The sequence below is a fragment of the Phaseolus vulgaris genome, chromosome 8 (assembly GCF_000499845.2).
Source record: "Phaseolus vulgaris cultivar G19833 chromosome 8, P. vulgaris v2.0, whole genome shotgun sequence".
In the NCBI taxonomy this organism is placed as follows: Eukaryota; Viridiplantae; Streptophyta; class Magnoliopsida; order Fabales; family Fabaceae; genus Phaseolus; species Phaseolus vulgaris.
The window spans coordinates 8,720,748-8,738,978 of NC_023752.2; the positions used below are offsets into that span (position 1 = coordinate 8,720,748).

An 18,231-nucleotide genomic window follows, 5' to 3' on the forward strand; every position below is an offset into this window, starting at 1 on the left:
TGTGGGATCTCCAATATACGGTTTAAAACAATTAAAAATACATATTAAAAAAATAAAACTAGGCTAGGCAATAGGTGTTATGGTGAAGCAAATACACTATTATAGTCTCTTATGTTTAATTAAGGTAAGGACATCCTCTTTGAATTTTAATGCACTTAAAGAGAATAAGGAACGCATTACAAATTGTTAAATTTTAATGTTAAAGAATATTAGTTTGGATGATTTTGTATTTTTTTTTTTTCCTGAGAGTATTTTATATTAAAATTAATTCATATTTGATGTCACATCGAGTAGAAATAAAAATATTTAATAGTATATAAGTAAGTAGATGTAGATTACATCTTATAAACTAGTTTTATAAGGTTGAGTTAGACTTAAAGTTCATTTCTTGATATGATATCAGAATCGTTTAAAATTTATTCTAATGAAATTTTATTAGATAAAATATTTCATAATATATAAGAAGGTACAACAGATGATTTTATAAGGTCTAATTATAAAATACCATTAATCCACTTTTATATTCTAATTAATTATAATTAATATTTATATTTTAAATTTGTCAACTAATGCCCAAGACACTTGTTAACAAGAACTAATATTTTCTAGAATGTTACTAATCTATTGTGTTGCTTTTAAAAGAAGATTAATAATGAAATTAGTTTCAAATTTGTCAATGTATATTTCATTATCTATTAACTTTATATAGTATTTTACTAAGAGTGCTTCTCTTTCTAATATGCATTCAATTATTAATTGAAGTTGGTTAAAAATCATAACATTCGATCAACTTTTCTTTTAAATTAATAGGAGACTTACTTTGAGACAGCGACTACCACTCATAGCCGTTTTTGTACACCAAACGTTTTGGTTTAGAATGATGTTTTAACTCATAGCCGCCGTTTTATACCCGTTTTAATTTTGAACCGTATAAGTATTGTAAATATATTGTCATAAATAGAACTTTTTGCACTAATGGAAATTAAATATATAGCTTTTTACACTTTTTGCATAAATCCAAAATCAATGATCATTTGCATATTCTTTGTGGAGAACTTAATATAGCTGAAAAAAAAAAATTAACTAAATAGATCTCTTAAAGACTTGTTAAAATTAACCTTAAGATGTTTGATAGAGCTTCAATTAAAGATAACTAAAATAGCTTCCTTTCTAATTTCATTGATAACTCAATAGCGTTTTAAGTGTTGTATTAATTGTTAAGATAATAATGTGCATACTTTCATTGAACTTTAACTCAAATGTAAATGGTAGACATTGAATTTATATAATTTTTAATTAATAGTGACTAATTGAATTTTACCTCTAATTTATTACAGACACCACATTTCATTTGTGAACTTTTCCAAATAAAATTCAGAAAAGCGACATAAAATTCAAAAATTCAAATAAGTATGATGACATTATCATTAAAATACTTTTGTAAAAGAGAAAGTGGATACTCAGAAAGTCATAAAGTCACCAAGAAGAGTTATTATTATTATATATACATTTATGAATGAAAGTGAAATGACCAAAAAACTATGAGTGGTATTGATGGAGTATATATTTTTATCTGAATTTCTTTTAATATTATTATTTATCTTTTGCTTTTTCGTTTGTTCTATAAGCTGCCACGCGCCACTAGCCATGCATATTTATTCTTCGTTTTCATAGTCATTTCATTATTTATTAATTATTATTATAGGGCCAAAGTTCATGACACGTGGAAGTTTTACAATGATTCAACGGAAAAATGTCGATATGCACTATATATATATATATATATATGTGGTAACTAGATTCTATTATTAAAAAAATTGAAATTTGCTAAATTTGACATTTTTTATGATAATTATGTCGATGTATTTATATTTTTCTTAAATATCAGGGCTTGTTTAAATCTCAATTTCAACGATTAATGTCGGTTTCATATTCATTATCTTTAGGAAATAATTTTTAGTTAAAGTGAGATAATTAAATGAAAATATTATATCAAACAGGATACAAATTATATAGTATTCAAGTGCTGTTGTCCTAATGTGACTACTTTTCCAATGATTTCAAATGCTTGTTAGTAAAAGTCTTGTATAAAATTCAATAAATATAAAAGGATTAAGTTGAAGTACTAGATTTGAAGCTACAGTTTCAACTTTATTTTTTAATGCTATAGGTTCAGTCATATTATTCTTTGCGTATACTTAAAAAATAAAATGGTTATACCAATATTTTGAAAAGTATTACGCTTTCTTATATTTTCAGAAGAATTCAATAAAAACATTAAAAAATAACTCTTTTGAATGTATTTTTCCATAAAAAGTCAATATGTATTTAATAAATATGACCCAACAACCATAATCTTGGTTTATTGGGTGTGAGATACCACTAAAAAAAATCATGAAATAGAAAACAATTTTAGAGATAAAAAATAATTAGTTGCTATAGTGACTAAATTAGATATCATTTTAGAAACTAAAAAAAAATGGTTTCTAAATTAGTTTATATTATTGTTAAATAGTTTCTAAATTGGTATCTAATTAGCAACCAATATTTTTGCTACCAAATTTAGAATCTAAATAATTGGTTGTTAAAACTTTGGTAACTAATTAAATACCAATTTAGAAACTATTTAACAATAATAGAAACTAATTTAGAAACCAGAATTTTATTTTAGTTTCTAAAATAGTCTTTAATTTAGTTACTATTGCAACTAATTATTTTTTATCTAAAAATTAGTTTTTATTTGATGATTTTTTTTTTGTAGTGGACTAACTTCTTCAAATTTTAGTTATAAATTTTAAAAAATAATATAATATTTTGATACTCTTGAAAAGAAATTACTTTTTACAACTCATTTTAATGATATAATAACATATATTAGTATTTTAAGTTAAAAAATATATTTATTATTAAATGATTGTTTCTTTTAGTGTCTAATATTAAAATAAAAGTTACACAGAAATATATTATTTTCCTTCTGATTCTATTTTTTTTTTTGTCTGTAAAGTATAATATTGGCTATATTGTTTTTTTGTTTGTTGTAGGACAGAAAAATGAAAGGTGTGGAAAAGAAAGAATGACAGTGTTTTGTACTCCATGAATAGAGAGTGAAGTAAAGGCTCCACATGTACACCAAAACAATAAAAGTAACACGACAGACAGTGACCACAAAGTCATGCACGCGGTCTTGGAAGACACCACATTCCAATATCAAAAAGCACCATTCATGACTGTGTCTATCTTCAACCAAATAAAGCTATGCAATGGTTAACCAACTCAACAATCAACTTTCTCAGGCACTATCGCCAAATAGCAATAACAAAAATAATGACAAAAAAAAGGAAGGAAGCAAACACACTTTAAACACACTTTTGGAGATTGCAAATTTCAAACACCACCTTCCATTCATTCACATTTCTCAAGAATCTGTTTGGAGTTGTGTTTGCAACTCAAGAAGTATATTCTTATTTTGACGTTACTAAACTGAAAAAAAGATGTGAAAGCTAAAGAGAGTAGCTTCATTATTAATGCATATTCTCATTTTTCACCTTAAATTGGAGAAAGATGTGAAAGCTAATAATAGTATAACTTTACTATTAATGCAGGAATCGTGTCTGAAATGGATTACCTAGACTAGCACATTGTCCATATATATATATATATGCTTAAACCTTTTCTTTTTCTATAAATATTACCATTATTAAGCATGTAGGTTATGACTCCATTCTGTTAAGAAATTTACTGCAGTATAACACTGCCTTAAATAAACCTTATTCTAGATATACAGATGCATGCTGCAGATGTGTAAAAAAAATTGTAACCAATGCAATGACTGTTTATGTGTCATATAACTCATAATTAATGTGGTCCATATATGCCAGAAGTGTTTGGCATTTGAATGGTCAAACTCTGAGTGGCCTTACTGTGGTGATAATGGGTCATGAATGCATTCTTGATGGAGTAGAATGGTATCCATTAGTACACCATTTGACATGGGAGAGTGAGCCTGGAAGGTCAACAAAAAACTAGCAGCTCTTCTTCTTAATCATGGCTGGAGTTGGTTCTGTTTATTCCACATTTGATTTACAAATGTGTTAGTTATTGATTTCCTCATTCTGTGAACTCCAAGTTCTTTCAAATAAATATTAAAAGCAGTAATATATATATAAAGAATTTTATTGAAATTGTCTAACCTTTTTAATAAATACGTTACATTGAAATGAACAAAGACTGATTTTTCATGTTTGTGTCAAAATTTTAGAGATAAATTTAAAAATGTTTAACACTCTTAAAGTTTTTGTTGTTATTGGAGGAAGTCCTTGTGAATTATAAAAAATCCTTTCTAGTGAATTAATAATACTCTGTTGAAAATTTTAAATCGTTTGAAAAAGTAACATTGTTCATGCATCCAATCTCTTTATTGTAGGATTATAAACCATTATTTTTACCTATCAACCCCAAACATGCAAGGCCTAATACTAATTGCCCTACTAGCCCATAATTAAAAAAGGTGTCTTTGGAAACTACCTTATTAGGAATCATGATTAACACATACATGGTACGGTTCTATTTTTGTGCTTAAAATGGTGTATTATGCCAAATGTCCTGTGTATAAAGGAGTTTGGCAAAAGTACTTGGATTTTACATAGTTTGGCAAACCTAACAAGTTTCACATTCTTGTCTAATTTCATTTTTACTTTATTCAAATAATTTTCAAGGCATCCACTACTTAAATTTTCTTATGCAGCAAAATAAACCTAACTAGTGATAAAGTACCTTTTATTTTTTGGAAAGAATTAACATAACGGCTTCCAAGGTTAGTGTGCACAATTTTAAGAAGTTGAGTGTTTCTTATAACATTTTTTTTTATTTTTTTTTTATTTTTTCTTTTTTACAATTCACATGAATATTTATATTTGTAAAATCTAATTTTGGAAGAATCTTATTCTATATTAATATTTTCATTCTTTTTTTAGAAATGTAACTCAAATGTTTATACCTTAAGAAAATAGTGTGTTCACTAAATTGCATTTAGTGTCAACATTGTGAGGTGTAGAGTCATTAGAGTTTCAACATACAAATTATTCAACTTCAATATATTAAGAATGACAAAAAGATGAAAAGAAGAAATGAAAAAAAGATGAAAAGAAGAAATGAAAAAAAGAGAAGAATATTGTATAAAGAAGGCACCACATTGAAACATAAAGAAAGAGGAATAGAAACACTAAGAAAAATATAGTAGAAATACAAATAGACATAAAGAAAAAACAGAGAAGTGTTACGATGCATGAATTATTCCTTAAATTATTGTTGCTTAACTTTGATATTGAAGTTGTGTTATGTTATTTAGATGTATAAATTTAAAATTTTTTAATATTAAAATTAATTGTTAAAATTAATTTACAAAAATAGATAAATGTTTATTTGATGTTTAAAATTAAAATTTGAAACTTAAAAATAGAAAAAATATAGAGACTAATTAAATAAACTATAGTGGTTTTCACATTCATTTTTTTTTTCAATTTTAAAACTTATTTTTACAAGTGTCACTTAATATTTTTTGTGTACATCACACAAAATCATTTCTTAAGTTAAAAGATTACAAGTACAATCGTGAAATTATAAGTTTGAGCATATATAATAGTTTGTAAAAGTTTAAGATCTTATTCTTCAAAAATTCAATTCAATAGGACATACATGGCAATAAAGTTTTAGTGGAAAATTGATCTGATTATCATTCTTTCATCGATGCTTTATTTTCTATATGCAAATTCGAATGATAAAGAAACAATAATAGAGGGGTTAGGGAGATTTGAGGAAAAAGAGTGGGTCTGAAAGTTGAAATGGAGAAAATAGTGGTTTGAGTGGGAAATTGTAGGCATCTTTATTGATGCAAGAGATCCAAAATCAAATCTTATATAGGTACAAGAACAGGAAGGATGAATGGTGTTGGATGGATGATGAAACTCATGCTTATATTGTTAGATCTGGTTGTAAGAAACTACTGAATGAAATCACTAGTGAGGATTGCCAAGTGTATGAAATGTTTTGGAAAATCAAGACTTTAGATTCTGCTCAGACCTTTTGCATAGAGAGTAATACAGAATAGAGTAGTCACGAAGGATAATTTGAGCATAAAGGGGGTCGAGGTAAGATGCAATATATGCGTTTTGTGTGGAGAAAGAGAAGAGTTTTTTAGTCAGTTTTGTTGATGCTGAATAGGGAGCTAAACAGAGTTTGGTGTTGTATGGGTGTTTGTAGTTTGAAAAATATGGTATATTAGGAATAGCATTATTTTCAGAAGAAAAGGGTAGATGATGTGGCACAAAAGTTGTGTTTTTTTACTAGGATTGGTGCTTGATCCTGTAACTTGTCTAAAATTCATAAGGGGTAAATTTTTATTGGTTGAAAGTGGTACAATAAAGGATAAAATATGGGTGCTGGGAAAGTGTTTGTCATGGTTATAAACTGCTGGGATAATGGGTTTAGACTAAATGATTGGGGGCTATCAGTATAGATAGTTTTAGTTCAGCAAATGGTTGATTATAAGGCTTGGTGAAAGGGGTAATGTGTAGCTGTGATGCGGGGCAACGTGGAAAGCAACTTATAAAATCATGGCTTCTGCATAACCATAGACATCAGAACAACACATTGACCGTAACTAAATGCAGTAGTAGTGGTTTGGCAATAGTTTCAGGCTTCTTGAGTTGGTTGCTGGTGTAATATGATAATGCAAAAAAGAGGAGTTGCTAATAGGAGAATATACAAATTTGATGGATGAAATTGGTGTTGAAATTGAGTTATTGCTAATTACTCTATCACAAACACTTAAAAGGAGATTTAAAGTATATTTTTAATATTATTTAATAAAAAGTATCTTGAAATATCTTATATTGAACTCACTTTTTCTTTTCTACAACCTTCGAATCTAAGTGGTTTAAATTTATAAGACCTAATTCAACCATCAGGTGACATGTGAAAGATAATATAAAATGTAATATTAAAAATATTAATAATAGTTTATGAAATTTGGAATGTTGTTTCGATATTTTTTGTTTAAGGTTAATTTAGTTTAATTTTTTTTTAAAGTGTGATTATTTAAAATTATGAAATAATAATTGTGTTATTTATTTTGTGGAATATTCTATTTAATTTTAAAATATATTAATATAGGTTTATTCAATATATTAACTAAAGTGGTATTAAAATTTGTGTAATATATAATTTTAGAATGTGATGTTGGCTTTTTTTTTTGGATAGAATATGTCATATAATATTTCAATGTGGTATATAATATAAGAATTTTATAAAACCTAAACAAATAAACTAAGAAAATAATTATCATCCTACTTAGTATCATCAATTATTGTCATGATCATTGTTGGAGATAGTTTAGTGTGAAAGGTTAAGGATTCAAACACAATTTAATATATTCTGTGTAGCTTGATCCTCAAAGCCTCTTTGTGAGGTAACATGATCAAGATACTCATTATGTGCAGGACATTGGTATCTCCCAGGAAAACTAGTGGACATGTAGAAGGAAAATACATAAAATGTGTCAATGATGGTCATCTAAATTTTTTACAATTATAGTTTTCATTTGATTCATGTTTAATGGTGATGGCAAACTAACTAATAGAGGGAATATTGTTGCTTGCGACTATAAAAGAAAACATGATTGACAAATGAAAAGGAGCATAACTCTCGACCTAAGGTGGATCCCCTAAAACATAGAATTTTCACAACCTAGAGATGAGGACTTGAAAACTCAAAAGTCCTCGTGGAGCCAACACATATCTCCTCCATTTGACGAGAGATGATATCATCGATCTTGATGATGAAGGTATCTTGAGTTGCATAGACAATCTTAGTGAATGTGTCGGATGTGTGAAGGATGGGAGCATGTTGGAGAGGATAAAATGCCATCCAAATATGCAAAAAAAAAGGCATTTATATGTGGTTTCTAAATACGTGATGGAACAATGTTTTTCCATTGTGCATATTCAAAAGGATTCTAATATATTGACACTCTCTGACAATAACACACATTTGACGCTGCAGACGTAACAATGACGTAGTAGAAAGAAGATTGTGCGCGAATGAGGAGGGCGAACTTCAAAATAGGGTAAAAAAGAATATATTACATCGATTCTTACTAACAACCGGTGTAATATATATATATATATATATATATATATTTTTTTTTACTCAGAATGACCCATATTACATCGGTTAAGCCATCTAACCTGTATAATATGACCCATATTAAAAAAACTGAATTCTTTTTCATGAAGAGTGGGTGGTCATAAACGTCACATAAGTAATCACTTACAGACACACGGGTAACCAGTTTTGCGTTCGTCACATAAGTAACCACTTACAAACACACAGATAACCAATTTTGCGTTGTGGAGGAACCTGTGGATGGGTAACAAGTTATGGTAGGGTTATTACACTGGTTAAGTCATCTAACCGATGTAATATATCGTTCTTATTAAAAAAGAATTAATTTTTTTTTCATGAAGAGTGGGTGACCCATAAACGTCTCATAAGTAACCACTTACACACACATGTAGCCAGTTTTGCGTTGTGGAGGAACCTGTGGCTGAGTAACAAGTTCTGGTAGGGTTATCACATCGGTTAAGTCATCTAACCGATGTAATATATGGTTCCTATTAAAAAAAATTGATTTTTTTTTTCATGAAGAGTGGGTGACCATAAACGTCACATAAGTAACCACTTATAGACACACGGGTAATCAGTTTTGCATGCGTCACATAAGTAACCACTTACAGACACATGAGTAACCAATTTTGCGTTGTGGAGGAACCTGTGGCTGTGTAACCAGTCCTCATGGCGAAGGACCTTATACCGATGTTTCCGACAACGTTCTGAGAGTTGTGTGGGTATGTTTCGACGCCAACCATTTTCGCGTCATCGTCCACGATAGCAACCGCACGTGATCCTTACTGTTAATGCTAGAGTTGTTCCCGGTGCATCGTCATGTCGAGCGCAACAGCGACGATCTCAGCGGGGCGCTGAACGTCACCACCGACCTCAGTGTCACCACCAACCTCCCAATTCCAACACCGCCTTCTTCCTCCGCGTTGAGAAAGTTCAACTTCTCACACCGTTTTCAAACCCTACGTTCTCCCCTTTCTCTCTCCCAAAGCCATATCACCATCATGACATTTACAACAATATCCTTTCCACATCACCCACCGTTTCCACGTTTGTAGCATTAAGAGTGTGTAACTTGACAGAGGGTGTTAACAAAATGTTTTCCTATTCAAAATCACAACCCCTCAACATCCAAGACAAGACCGTATCAAACATTAGAAGGACCTCAGCAGAAGAAAAACTGGACATAGGCTAGAGCATCAAATGTTGTTTCTTCTGGTCTTTTTACAAGACAAGTTTATGTAAATAATTTTGGCTCTTTCTAGGAGTTCAAATAGAAGAATAAGCTAGAGTAGGGTGTACTTAGTATAAATTGTGCTTGTGCCAAAGCCCACCTTAACCTAGCCTCTAGAAACACATTGATAGCTGTCGTTTTGCTGTCAAATTAATATGATTCTAGCGTAGACTTGTCTAACACTAGAGAGATGATAGTATAATCGTGGACAAATGTCCCCAAGTCGTCTCCCAACGAATCCAATAGTAAAATCAGTTGATCAGGGTTTAACATCTATCTGCAAGCAATAAAAGTTAGCAATAACAATAAAGATGAAAAGGGGGTTTGAGATAGTTGTGCAAAAAATATAAAAGATATTAAAATAGCAAATAAAAAGCGGTTGATCCCAAGTTCTTCCACCATTGAATTCTTCACAGGTTCTCTAAAGATTAATCTTTTCTCAATCCTCCAACAGAGCTAAACCAGATTGAACATGCGCCGATCTAATTCAACTGAAACTCACCAGTAAAGCATGCGTCTACTAGTTTAATCAATACTCACTTTGTTCCATGTGTATACTCCATGGGAATGCTTACCTCCTCTCTCTTGAATCATGCGCCCAAGAAATTAATTAGAACGATGCGAACTAACTAAGAAACCAAAGTTTAAGATAAGGAAGACTCTCAATCATGCGTTCAAGTACAATCTCTCACAAAAACTAGTTTTCCAGGAGATTAGACAATAAAAACAACTGCTATAGAGAATTAAAAATAGAAACTTTTATTGAACGAAACCTCAGAGCTCAATGGGAAATTACAGAGGAATCAACCAAAATGGTTTAGCCTTCCATGCGGAGGCAAAACAAAAGAATTACAAAGAAGAAAATAAACTAAGAAAACCCTATGAAGCTCTCTCCTTTCTCCTTGATGCTTGTGTCCTTTTATAGGCTTTTCACCTCCAAGGATCTTGAGAGAATATTGTAGTTTATATTTTGTTAACCGTTTCCAAGTTTCTATATTTCCATAATTCTTGTATTTTGCAGAAGATTTGCTTCCAATTCTGTTTCTGAGATATTATAGATTTTATTTTCTCTTTCTTCTCCTCAGAATTTGTTTCCTGTTTTGGTTCAAGAAGCATCTTGGACTTTTGCATATTTGGCCCATTCACAAAGGTAGATGCTTCCTCTGGATAATTTACTCTAAAAACACAAAATTAACAATAATAATAGTTAAGGCCCAAATCAACCCAATTATAAGAATATTAATTAAAACAATGGATTTATTTATTATTATAGTCCAATAATCTATGAACAAGGCTAGTGAGTGTGAATAAATATATGCTCATCACACATCCATGTGCCACCCATGTGCTCACCTTTGATCTAGATTCTAGAAGTCTCTCCATGTGCTCACATTTGACCTAGTTTCTAGAAGCTTGTAGTCATTTACACCTCTACCCTTCCTCTCTTCCTCTTCAAGGCACTTATCTCTATAAATAGGGTGCCTCCCCTCTTGTAAAGAACACATTGAATTTTGAATAGAAAATAAAATCTGCCAGAGTGTTTAGTGAGTTGAGTCTCCTAGAATTTGGGTCTTATCTTGATTGCTCTACACTTCAAGTGGCGGCTCTTCACCACTCATCTTGGAGTCTCCTCCCCCTCCAAGTGGCATGACCACACCTTCATCATCCTAAGCTTCTCTTTCCTTTCATATTTTTATTTTTCTATTCCTTTATGTTCTTATGTTAATCTTTTGCTATTCAGTTTCCATCTTCTTTCTTTCCCTTATATGCACTTTAATTCTGCACCCATTCACCATCAACACCATATGATTGTGTTTTCTCTTTGTCCTCTAGAAGTGAACCTTCATACTTACTTAATCACGTGGTTAAGTTCGTGTCCAGTGGGAATCTTCTTTGGGTTTCTCACCATATTCGATTTAAAATAAAAAAAACCATAAATAAAGTGCAACACATAAAAATGTGCAATTCTAAAATTAACTCACATTAACTCTTCTCATAATCATTGTTCTACTATTAAAAAAAATAACAGTATTAGAAATTCAATGCATCATTTTATTTAAAAAATTATTAGTGTTAGTTTTAAAAAATAAGAAGCACTTAAGCGAATATGAAATTGTTTAAAGTGTCAATCATTTAAATGATAAAAAAAGAGGGTCTAAAGGACATCAATCAAGAAAGTTAGTATTTACTTAATGTTCAACGAGGTGCTTTGATGTCTTCAAATCCAAGTGGAATGCATGAAGATCCTTGTTGCTGGTTGTGTGTGTGTCTAGAAGTAGTTGAATTTGTTAATTCACTCCTTGTGATGATCCAAGGTTAAATGAATCTTAATCCTTTTGAAAAAAGATGTTTTCTAAAGAAAGTGAAAATTCAACATGTTGAAATGTCGATTCAACTTGTTGTTTTACACTTAGTGGATTTTGAAAAGGTTTTGGAAAGCTTGACTTTGTTTGAATTTGCTATCAAGCCAATTCAATCGTTTGATTCGTGATTTCAATAGATTGATTTTCTGAAAACCTTAACATAATTTTGTTAAGTTGTGGAAATTTGTTTTAAATGATTAAAACTTCTTTTGGTTCTTGAATTAAAGGTTTTGACCATCTGATTGGAGTTTAAATAAGTTGTTTTACGCTCCTGGTCATTAACTAAGCAAGAGAGTTTAATCAAAACTAGTTTTTCAAGATTTCAAAGTGTTTTGGATCATTCTCAAGTGTGGAATAGGATATTCATGTATTCTCTGTACTTTAATCTTTGATTGTACCTATGTGTATTCTATTCCTTTATTTCTTGACCACTATAATTCTGTTTGACTTGGTGTTGTGCACTTTCAGAGGTTGTTCTGAAAACTGTGTGTTGTTTGCCAAAGGTGGTGTGTGTTCTTGAAGGGTTCAAGATCACCATTTTGGTGTGTTGTTTGTAATCAGGGTTTGATTACTCAGTGAATTCTTAGTGTTTTTTTAGTATTGGATGTAGTTCTTGGTAAAGAGTGAACGAGTATAAACATTTTGTGTTAATCTCTTTATTCTTACTCTTTTTTAAAACTACTTTAGCTTTGATTTTATAAATTGCTAGTATAAACAACCGGTTGTTTAACAAAAACAACAGTTGATTTTCTGCAATCAAACTAAGAACAGTTTTCTAATTGGCTGAAATGATTGTTTTTCAATCTACCTTCGATACTTGTGAAAATCTTTCATAAACAATTTATACTCCATCTTGTTTAAGGCTTATATTTCTAACACTTAAGTGAAATTCAACATACACTTAAGAGGCAATCATTTAAGTGAATTAAGACACTTAAGTGCTTTCACTTAAACATACTTATTCTCACATAAGAAGTTATCGCTTTAAGTGCATGATTCTTCACACTTAAAACAAATTTGAAAAACACGAGCTCACCATATCTTTCGAAGCTAATCTCAATAACTATAACTACAGATGAAAATTACATTTATTGCGATAGTAAATATTTGTTATTGAGACAACAAATGTCAAAATAGCAAGCAAAAACATAAATAAAAAAGGAGACAAGAAAAGAAAATATAAAAGTGAAGTGCAGGAATGATGATAACAAAAAGATCACATGATGAATGCCAAAGAAATTTACTGAAGAAATGATAGGTGGAGAAAGTAGAAAAGATAGGTATGTTAAAAAATGAGTGGGATAGGAATTATACAAGAAGGTGAGGGACGAATAGATGTAAATATGCTTGTGATTAGGTTAACAACGATTAAAAGGTTAAATATTTTTAATTTCCGCTACTTTGAAAAGTTGGTAAATTTTAATATCTTTAAGCACATGCAACAGTAAACTTAAAGCAGGGGTTAAGTTGTGCTTAACCGATGTCAAAACACAGATTAATTAAGCACTAAAGCATGAATTAAGTTGCACTTGCGCTTAAATGAAGAGATGTGCTTTACTCATGACTTTTTGTGACTGCATTCAATCACACATATATGCATCATTCTTTATATTTTTATCAAAAAACAATTTATTAATGTAAAAGAGATTTTTTATATATTATTTAAGATAAAAAAATTTATGTACGTTAATGGATGTAAATTTACGTTGGACCCGATCTCCGTTATGTCAAGGCACAACACAATAAACGTGTATTTATAATAGAAAAAAAATAAAAATTGTTCAAAATTTATGTCGGATATTATAAGATTTTATGTAAATTTTGGATTTTTTTAAAAAACACATTGGGTTTGGCATCAAACCAAAACCTGAAATACATAAAAAAGTAGACATTTTAACTAAAAATTCTATACTAAATCTCTAATCTAACTTAAGAAAAAATATGAACAAGAAAAAAAATTCTATACTATCATAATTAACGTACAAACAAAATTTAATATCATAAATTTGATAAATCTTTTACAATATTTTATATTGATCTTCCAAGTACACATGTGTACAAAATAAAAGTAATTACAAATCATCATAGTCAAGTATGTAACCAGAAAACAATATCCAATTATGAAAATGGTCGAAAATGAAAGCCAATGTTTTCTACATTTAAACTTGAATCAAGCCAATGTTTACTTTTAATTCGGTCCACGATCCAAGTAAAATTATTAGGGAGCAGCTATCATAATGCTCACTAACAATGGCGTAATTTTGGCTATCGAATTCAACACTTCATTGTAATAGAATTTAATGTCATTAATAATCATAAGTAGTGCCACTATGAATGCGTAGTCCACAAAGGGATTCACCAAGACATCGAAGCCACGATTATTCACCATCTACAAAGAAACACAAACTATAGTAATTACTATGTTTCTTATTATATCACTAATATACAAACATTGTTTCTATATTGATTAAAAGGTTCACAAACATAAAAATATGTTTCTATATCCGATAATGTAACTATTAGTGATAACTAATATACTCTTATATGAGTAGAGTTTTTAAGATTATATATTTGTTCTTCTCTTTGTTTTGAGATCATCATAATACAACTCTATTTTTTATCTTATTCATCTTTTGTAATATGGTATCTAGAGCTTATTAAGATCTGACCATGAATTTTATTCCTTTTCTTCTATTATGCATTGTGTAAATTTTTCTATTTCATCCTTCTTTCAGCCTCATACTTAACCTTTATGGCGTATTTGCTAATCATCAAAAAGTGTGTTGACACTCTTGTTACTATTGGAGCAACTCTTTGCAATGAAGATCATGAAGCTATTCTTGATAGATTACCTAAAAATTATGATAGTTTTGTTACTTCAATCTTGTCTCATCTTGATCCTTACATAGTTGAAGAAGTAAAAGCTTTATTGTTATCTCAAAAACAAAGGTTTACCAAACATAGATATGCTATCCACACTTCAGTCCATCTAATATTTGGTGGTTCATATTAGAAAAATAATCATTTTCAATCTCGCAACTCTTCATCCAGCAGGTTCTCTAACAATTTTCAACATAAACAACAAAATAGAGTTTTTTTTCATCAATTCTTAGAACTCCTTCCAATGTCAATGATCCTTTGTGGTATCCGGATAGTGGAACATGCCATTCTCTAAATCTAATACTACTTATACTACTACTCTTGAATTATTGTTCATTGATATATGGGATCCATCCCCAATTACTTCTAATATTGGTGCTAGATATGTGACTTTCTTGGATACTTTGTCCCAATTCACTTGGATATCTTTGTTGCATATAAAATCTCAAATCTCTTCTGTCTTTACTCAGTTTAGTTTTTTTGATGAAACACAAACTAGATATAAGTTGAAATCAATTCAAACGAATAATGCAAGGAATTTAATAGTCTTGCATCGTTTCTTAACATACATGCCATAAAACATCAATTAATGTGTCCTCATACACATGAGTAAAATGGATCTATTGAACGTCAACATAGACATATCACTGAAACTGGTTTGACTCTTTTGGCTAGTGCATCTATGCCACAAAATTTTTGGGAAGAGGCTTTACTATTTCTGTTAATATAATAAACACTTTATCCACTGTTGTTCTTAATAATAAATCTCCTAATCATGTGTTGTTTTAAAAAAAATTGAATTATGCTAGTTTAGGGACTTTTGGTTGTGCTTGCTACCTTTTCTTACACCACTATAATAAGAACAAACTTGATTTCTAAGGTTATTTCTTGGATATAGTAATCACTATAAAAGCTATGTTTGCCTTTTCCAAAGGTGGATGTACCTACATTTTTAGACACATGGTCTTTAATGAAAATGCTTCCCCTTTTTCCACCAATGCTAATATTTTTCTACAACACAATTCAAATTCGCCTATGCTTTCCTCAACTCCTTTTCCCTTAACCATGTTTAAAGTTGTTTTTGCCACACTTGATAAAACCCCAGATATTCCCGTTATAACTCAATCCTTGTCTTCACCTATTCCTAATTTTGTTGCTTTGTCTAATCTACTTGTAACTACTCCAACAACTACTTTTGACGCTACAACCTCCTCATCACCTTCTCACAACGTGCATCCAATGGTCACTCATGCCAAATCAGTTATGTTCAAACCCAAACCTTACAATGTTTCTATTTCTGATAACTACATTGAACCTACAACTTTTAAACAAGCAATAGTTGATCCTAACTAGTTTAAAGTAATTTAATTAGAACACAATTCTCTTATGAAAAAAAAAAAACTTGGACTCTCACTAACCTCTCATATGGTTCAAATTTTATTAATTGTAAATGGGTATACAAAACCAAGTTCAATGCATATGGCACCTTCCAAAGACACAAGGCACACTTGGTTGTTAAGGGATTCCATCAAACACCTAGTCTTGATTACTCTAACACATTCAATCCAATTGTTAAATCAATCACTATTTGGATCATCCTTGCTCATGCAATGTCTTGCAAATGACCTATCCACCAAGTTGATATCAATAATGATTTTCTCCATGGTGATTTAAAGGAAATTGTGTACATGCAACAACCACTAGGATTTATCTCATCAAATCCACAACAAGTTTGTAAGTTGAACAATGCCATTTATGATCTTAAACAAACACCAATTGGGCGTTATTTCATAAACTTAGCCACACTCTTATCTTGATGGGTTTTTTTGCTATGAAGAGTGACTTTTCCTTATTCACGAGGTTCAATTATGTTTCAACTCTACTTATGTTGATGATATCATTATAATTGATAATTATTCTATTGCAATATCATCTCTTATTACTTTTCTGCATATCCGATTTGCTTTTAAAGATCTTAGTCCTTTACTTTATTTTGTTGGAATAAGGATGTTGGATTAAATGCTTGCCACTTGACCAAAAGTTATAACTTTTCTGCTTAAGACCCAATTGCCACAATTCGATAATAACCTAACCCACCTAGCCTCCATCATAGAATAATTGATGCCACCTGCAACAATATCCCCTTCAATAATTTTCCTAATAGGAATCAAACCCTTTGATTGTGACTTGGCCCATTTGACCCGCGCCACAGGACAATTGTGCAACTTGCAACAATCTCCCGTTAAACAATTGCCTTACTATGAATCAAACTAGTGACCTTAGTTTAGATACCAATTGTTGGATCAAGCGTTTACCACTAAGTCAAAAGTTATAATTGATAGTCATGGTACAACACTTTCTACTTAAGAGCATAACAATTTAAACACCACAATTCCATTATAACCTGACCCATCTAGCCTCTTTCATGGAACAATTAATGCCACTTACAACAAAGGAGACCACTATTAATCTTTTTCAAACCAAATACACTGAACAACTTCTTTATAGAGTGAACATGTATGAACCTTAGCCTCAAACTACTCCAATGATAACATCCCTACACCTCACTCAAGATGGCTCTACGATTGTTTAAAATCTTTCCTTCTGCAATATGTTACTGTTATAAGTTCAAAATTAACTTCTTATATTAATAAAGTCTCAGTATATGCACCAACCTCAATAACATCTTTAGAAAGCCCTTAAACATGTTCTATGTTATCTAGGTTGAACAATTTATTATGGTCTTGTTATTCAACCTTCCAATAATTTCTCAACCATTGGGTTTACTAATGCTAAATGGGATTGTGATCTTGATGATTGAAAATCAACTATACTGTATATATCTTATATCTTGGCCAAAATGTGGTTTCATGATGATCTCATAAAGAATGTGTTGTGCCCAAAAGTACGACAAAGGTTGAATATCATAGCATAGTTGCAACTCTAACTGATATTACTTGGATTGTCTCCTTATGACGTGAATTGTGCATTATTGATCATGTTCCAAACATATAATCAGATAATCTAAGTGTTGTTCTCCTAGCAACTAATCTAATTTTTCATTCTCAAACAAATTACTTTGAGTTGGATTTTCATTTTATTCGTGATCATATCCAACAAAAACTTATTAGGCTAATTCACCTTCCAAAAAGGTTTTAAATTTTTGACATTCTTACCAAACATCTCTCTCATTTACTAAGTTTCGTGATAAACTTCTGGTCTTTGAAAGATCAACCATAACATTCCGGAGGAATGATATTAAATGATACGGATACAAGAGTTATAGGAGGATCCTAATATTAATTGGGTGTCTTTTCTAATTATCAGTTGTTTCTCTTTATAGAGGAGAATAATTGGGTGTCTTTTCTAATTATCAATTGTTTCTCTTTATAGAGGTGAATAACCTTTATTTTGTCTTTGTGTGTTATGATTCTAGTATTTAAATATTGATTCTTTCCTCTTTAGTTAAACCTAGAATGAGTGTACTACTTGTATATATTCAGACCATTTGTTTTGATTTCAATAACAAAAAAAGAGAGATATTCATTCTTATATATTTTACCTTCCTTTTACTCT

General features: G+C 30.3%; 1 protein-coding gene across 1 annotated transcript in view; it reads right to left on the minus strand.

Annotated features, from left to right (window-relative positions):
* Positions 1–13,755: 13,755 nt before the first annotated feature.
* The window catches only part of LOC137823902 (protein LURP-one-related 10-like), a 56,344-nt gene continuing 51,868 nt past the window's right edge, over positions 13,756–18,231 (minus strand). Inside the window, exon 3 of the mRNA XM_068629226.1 lies at positions 13,756–14,164. Within this exon, the coding sequence (XP_068485327.1) occupies positions 13,994–14,164 (171 nt within the window). The 3' untranslated portion in view covers positions 13,756–13,993. The remainder of the gene's footprint in view (positions 14,165–18,231) is intronic.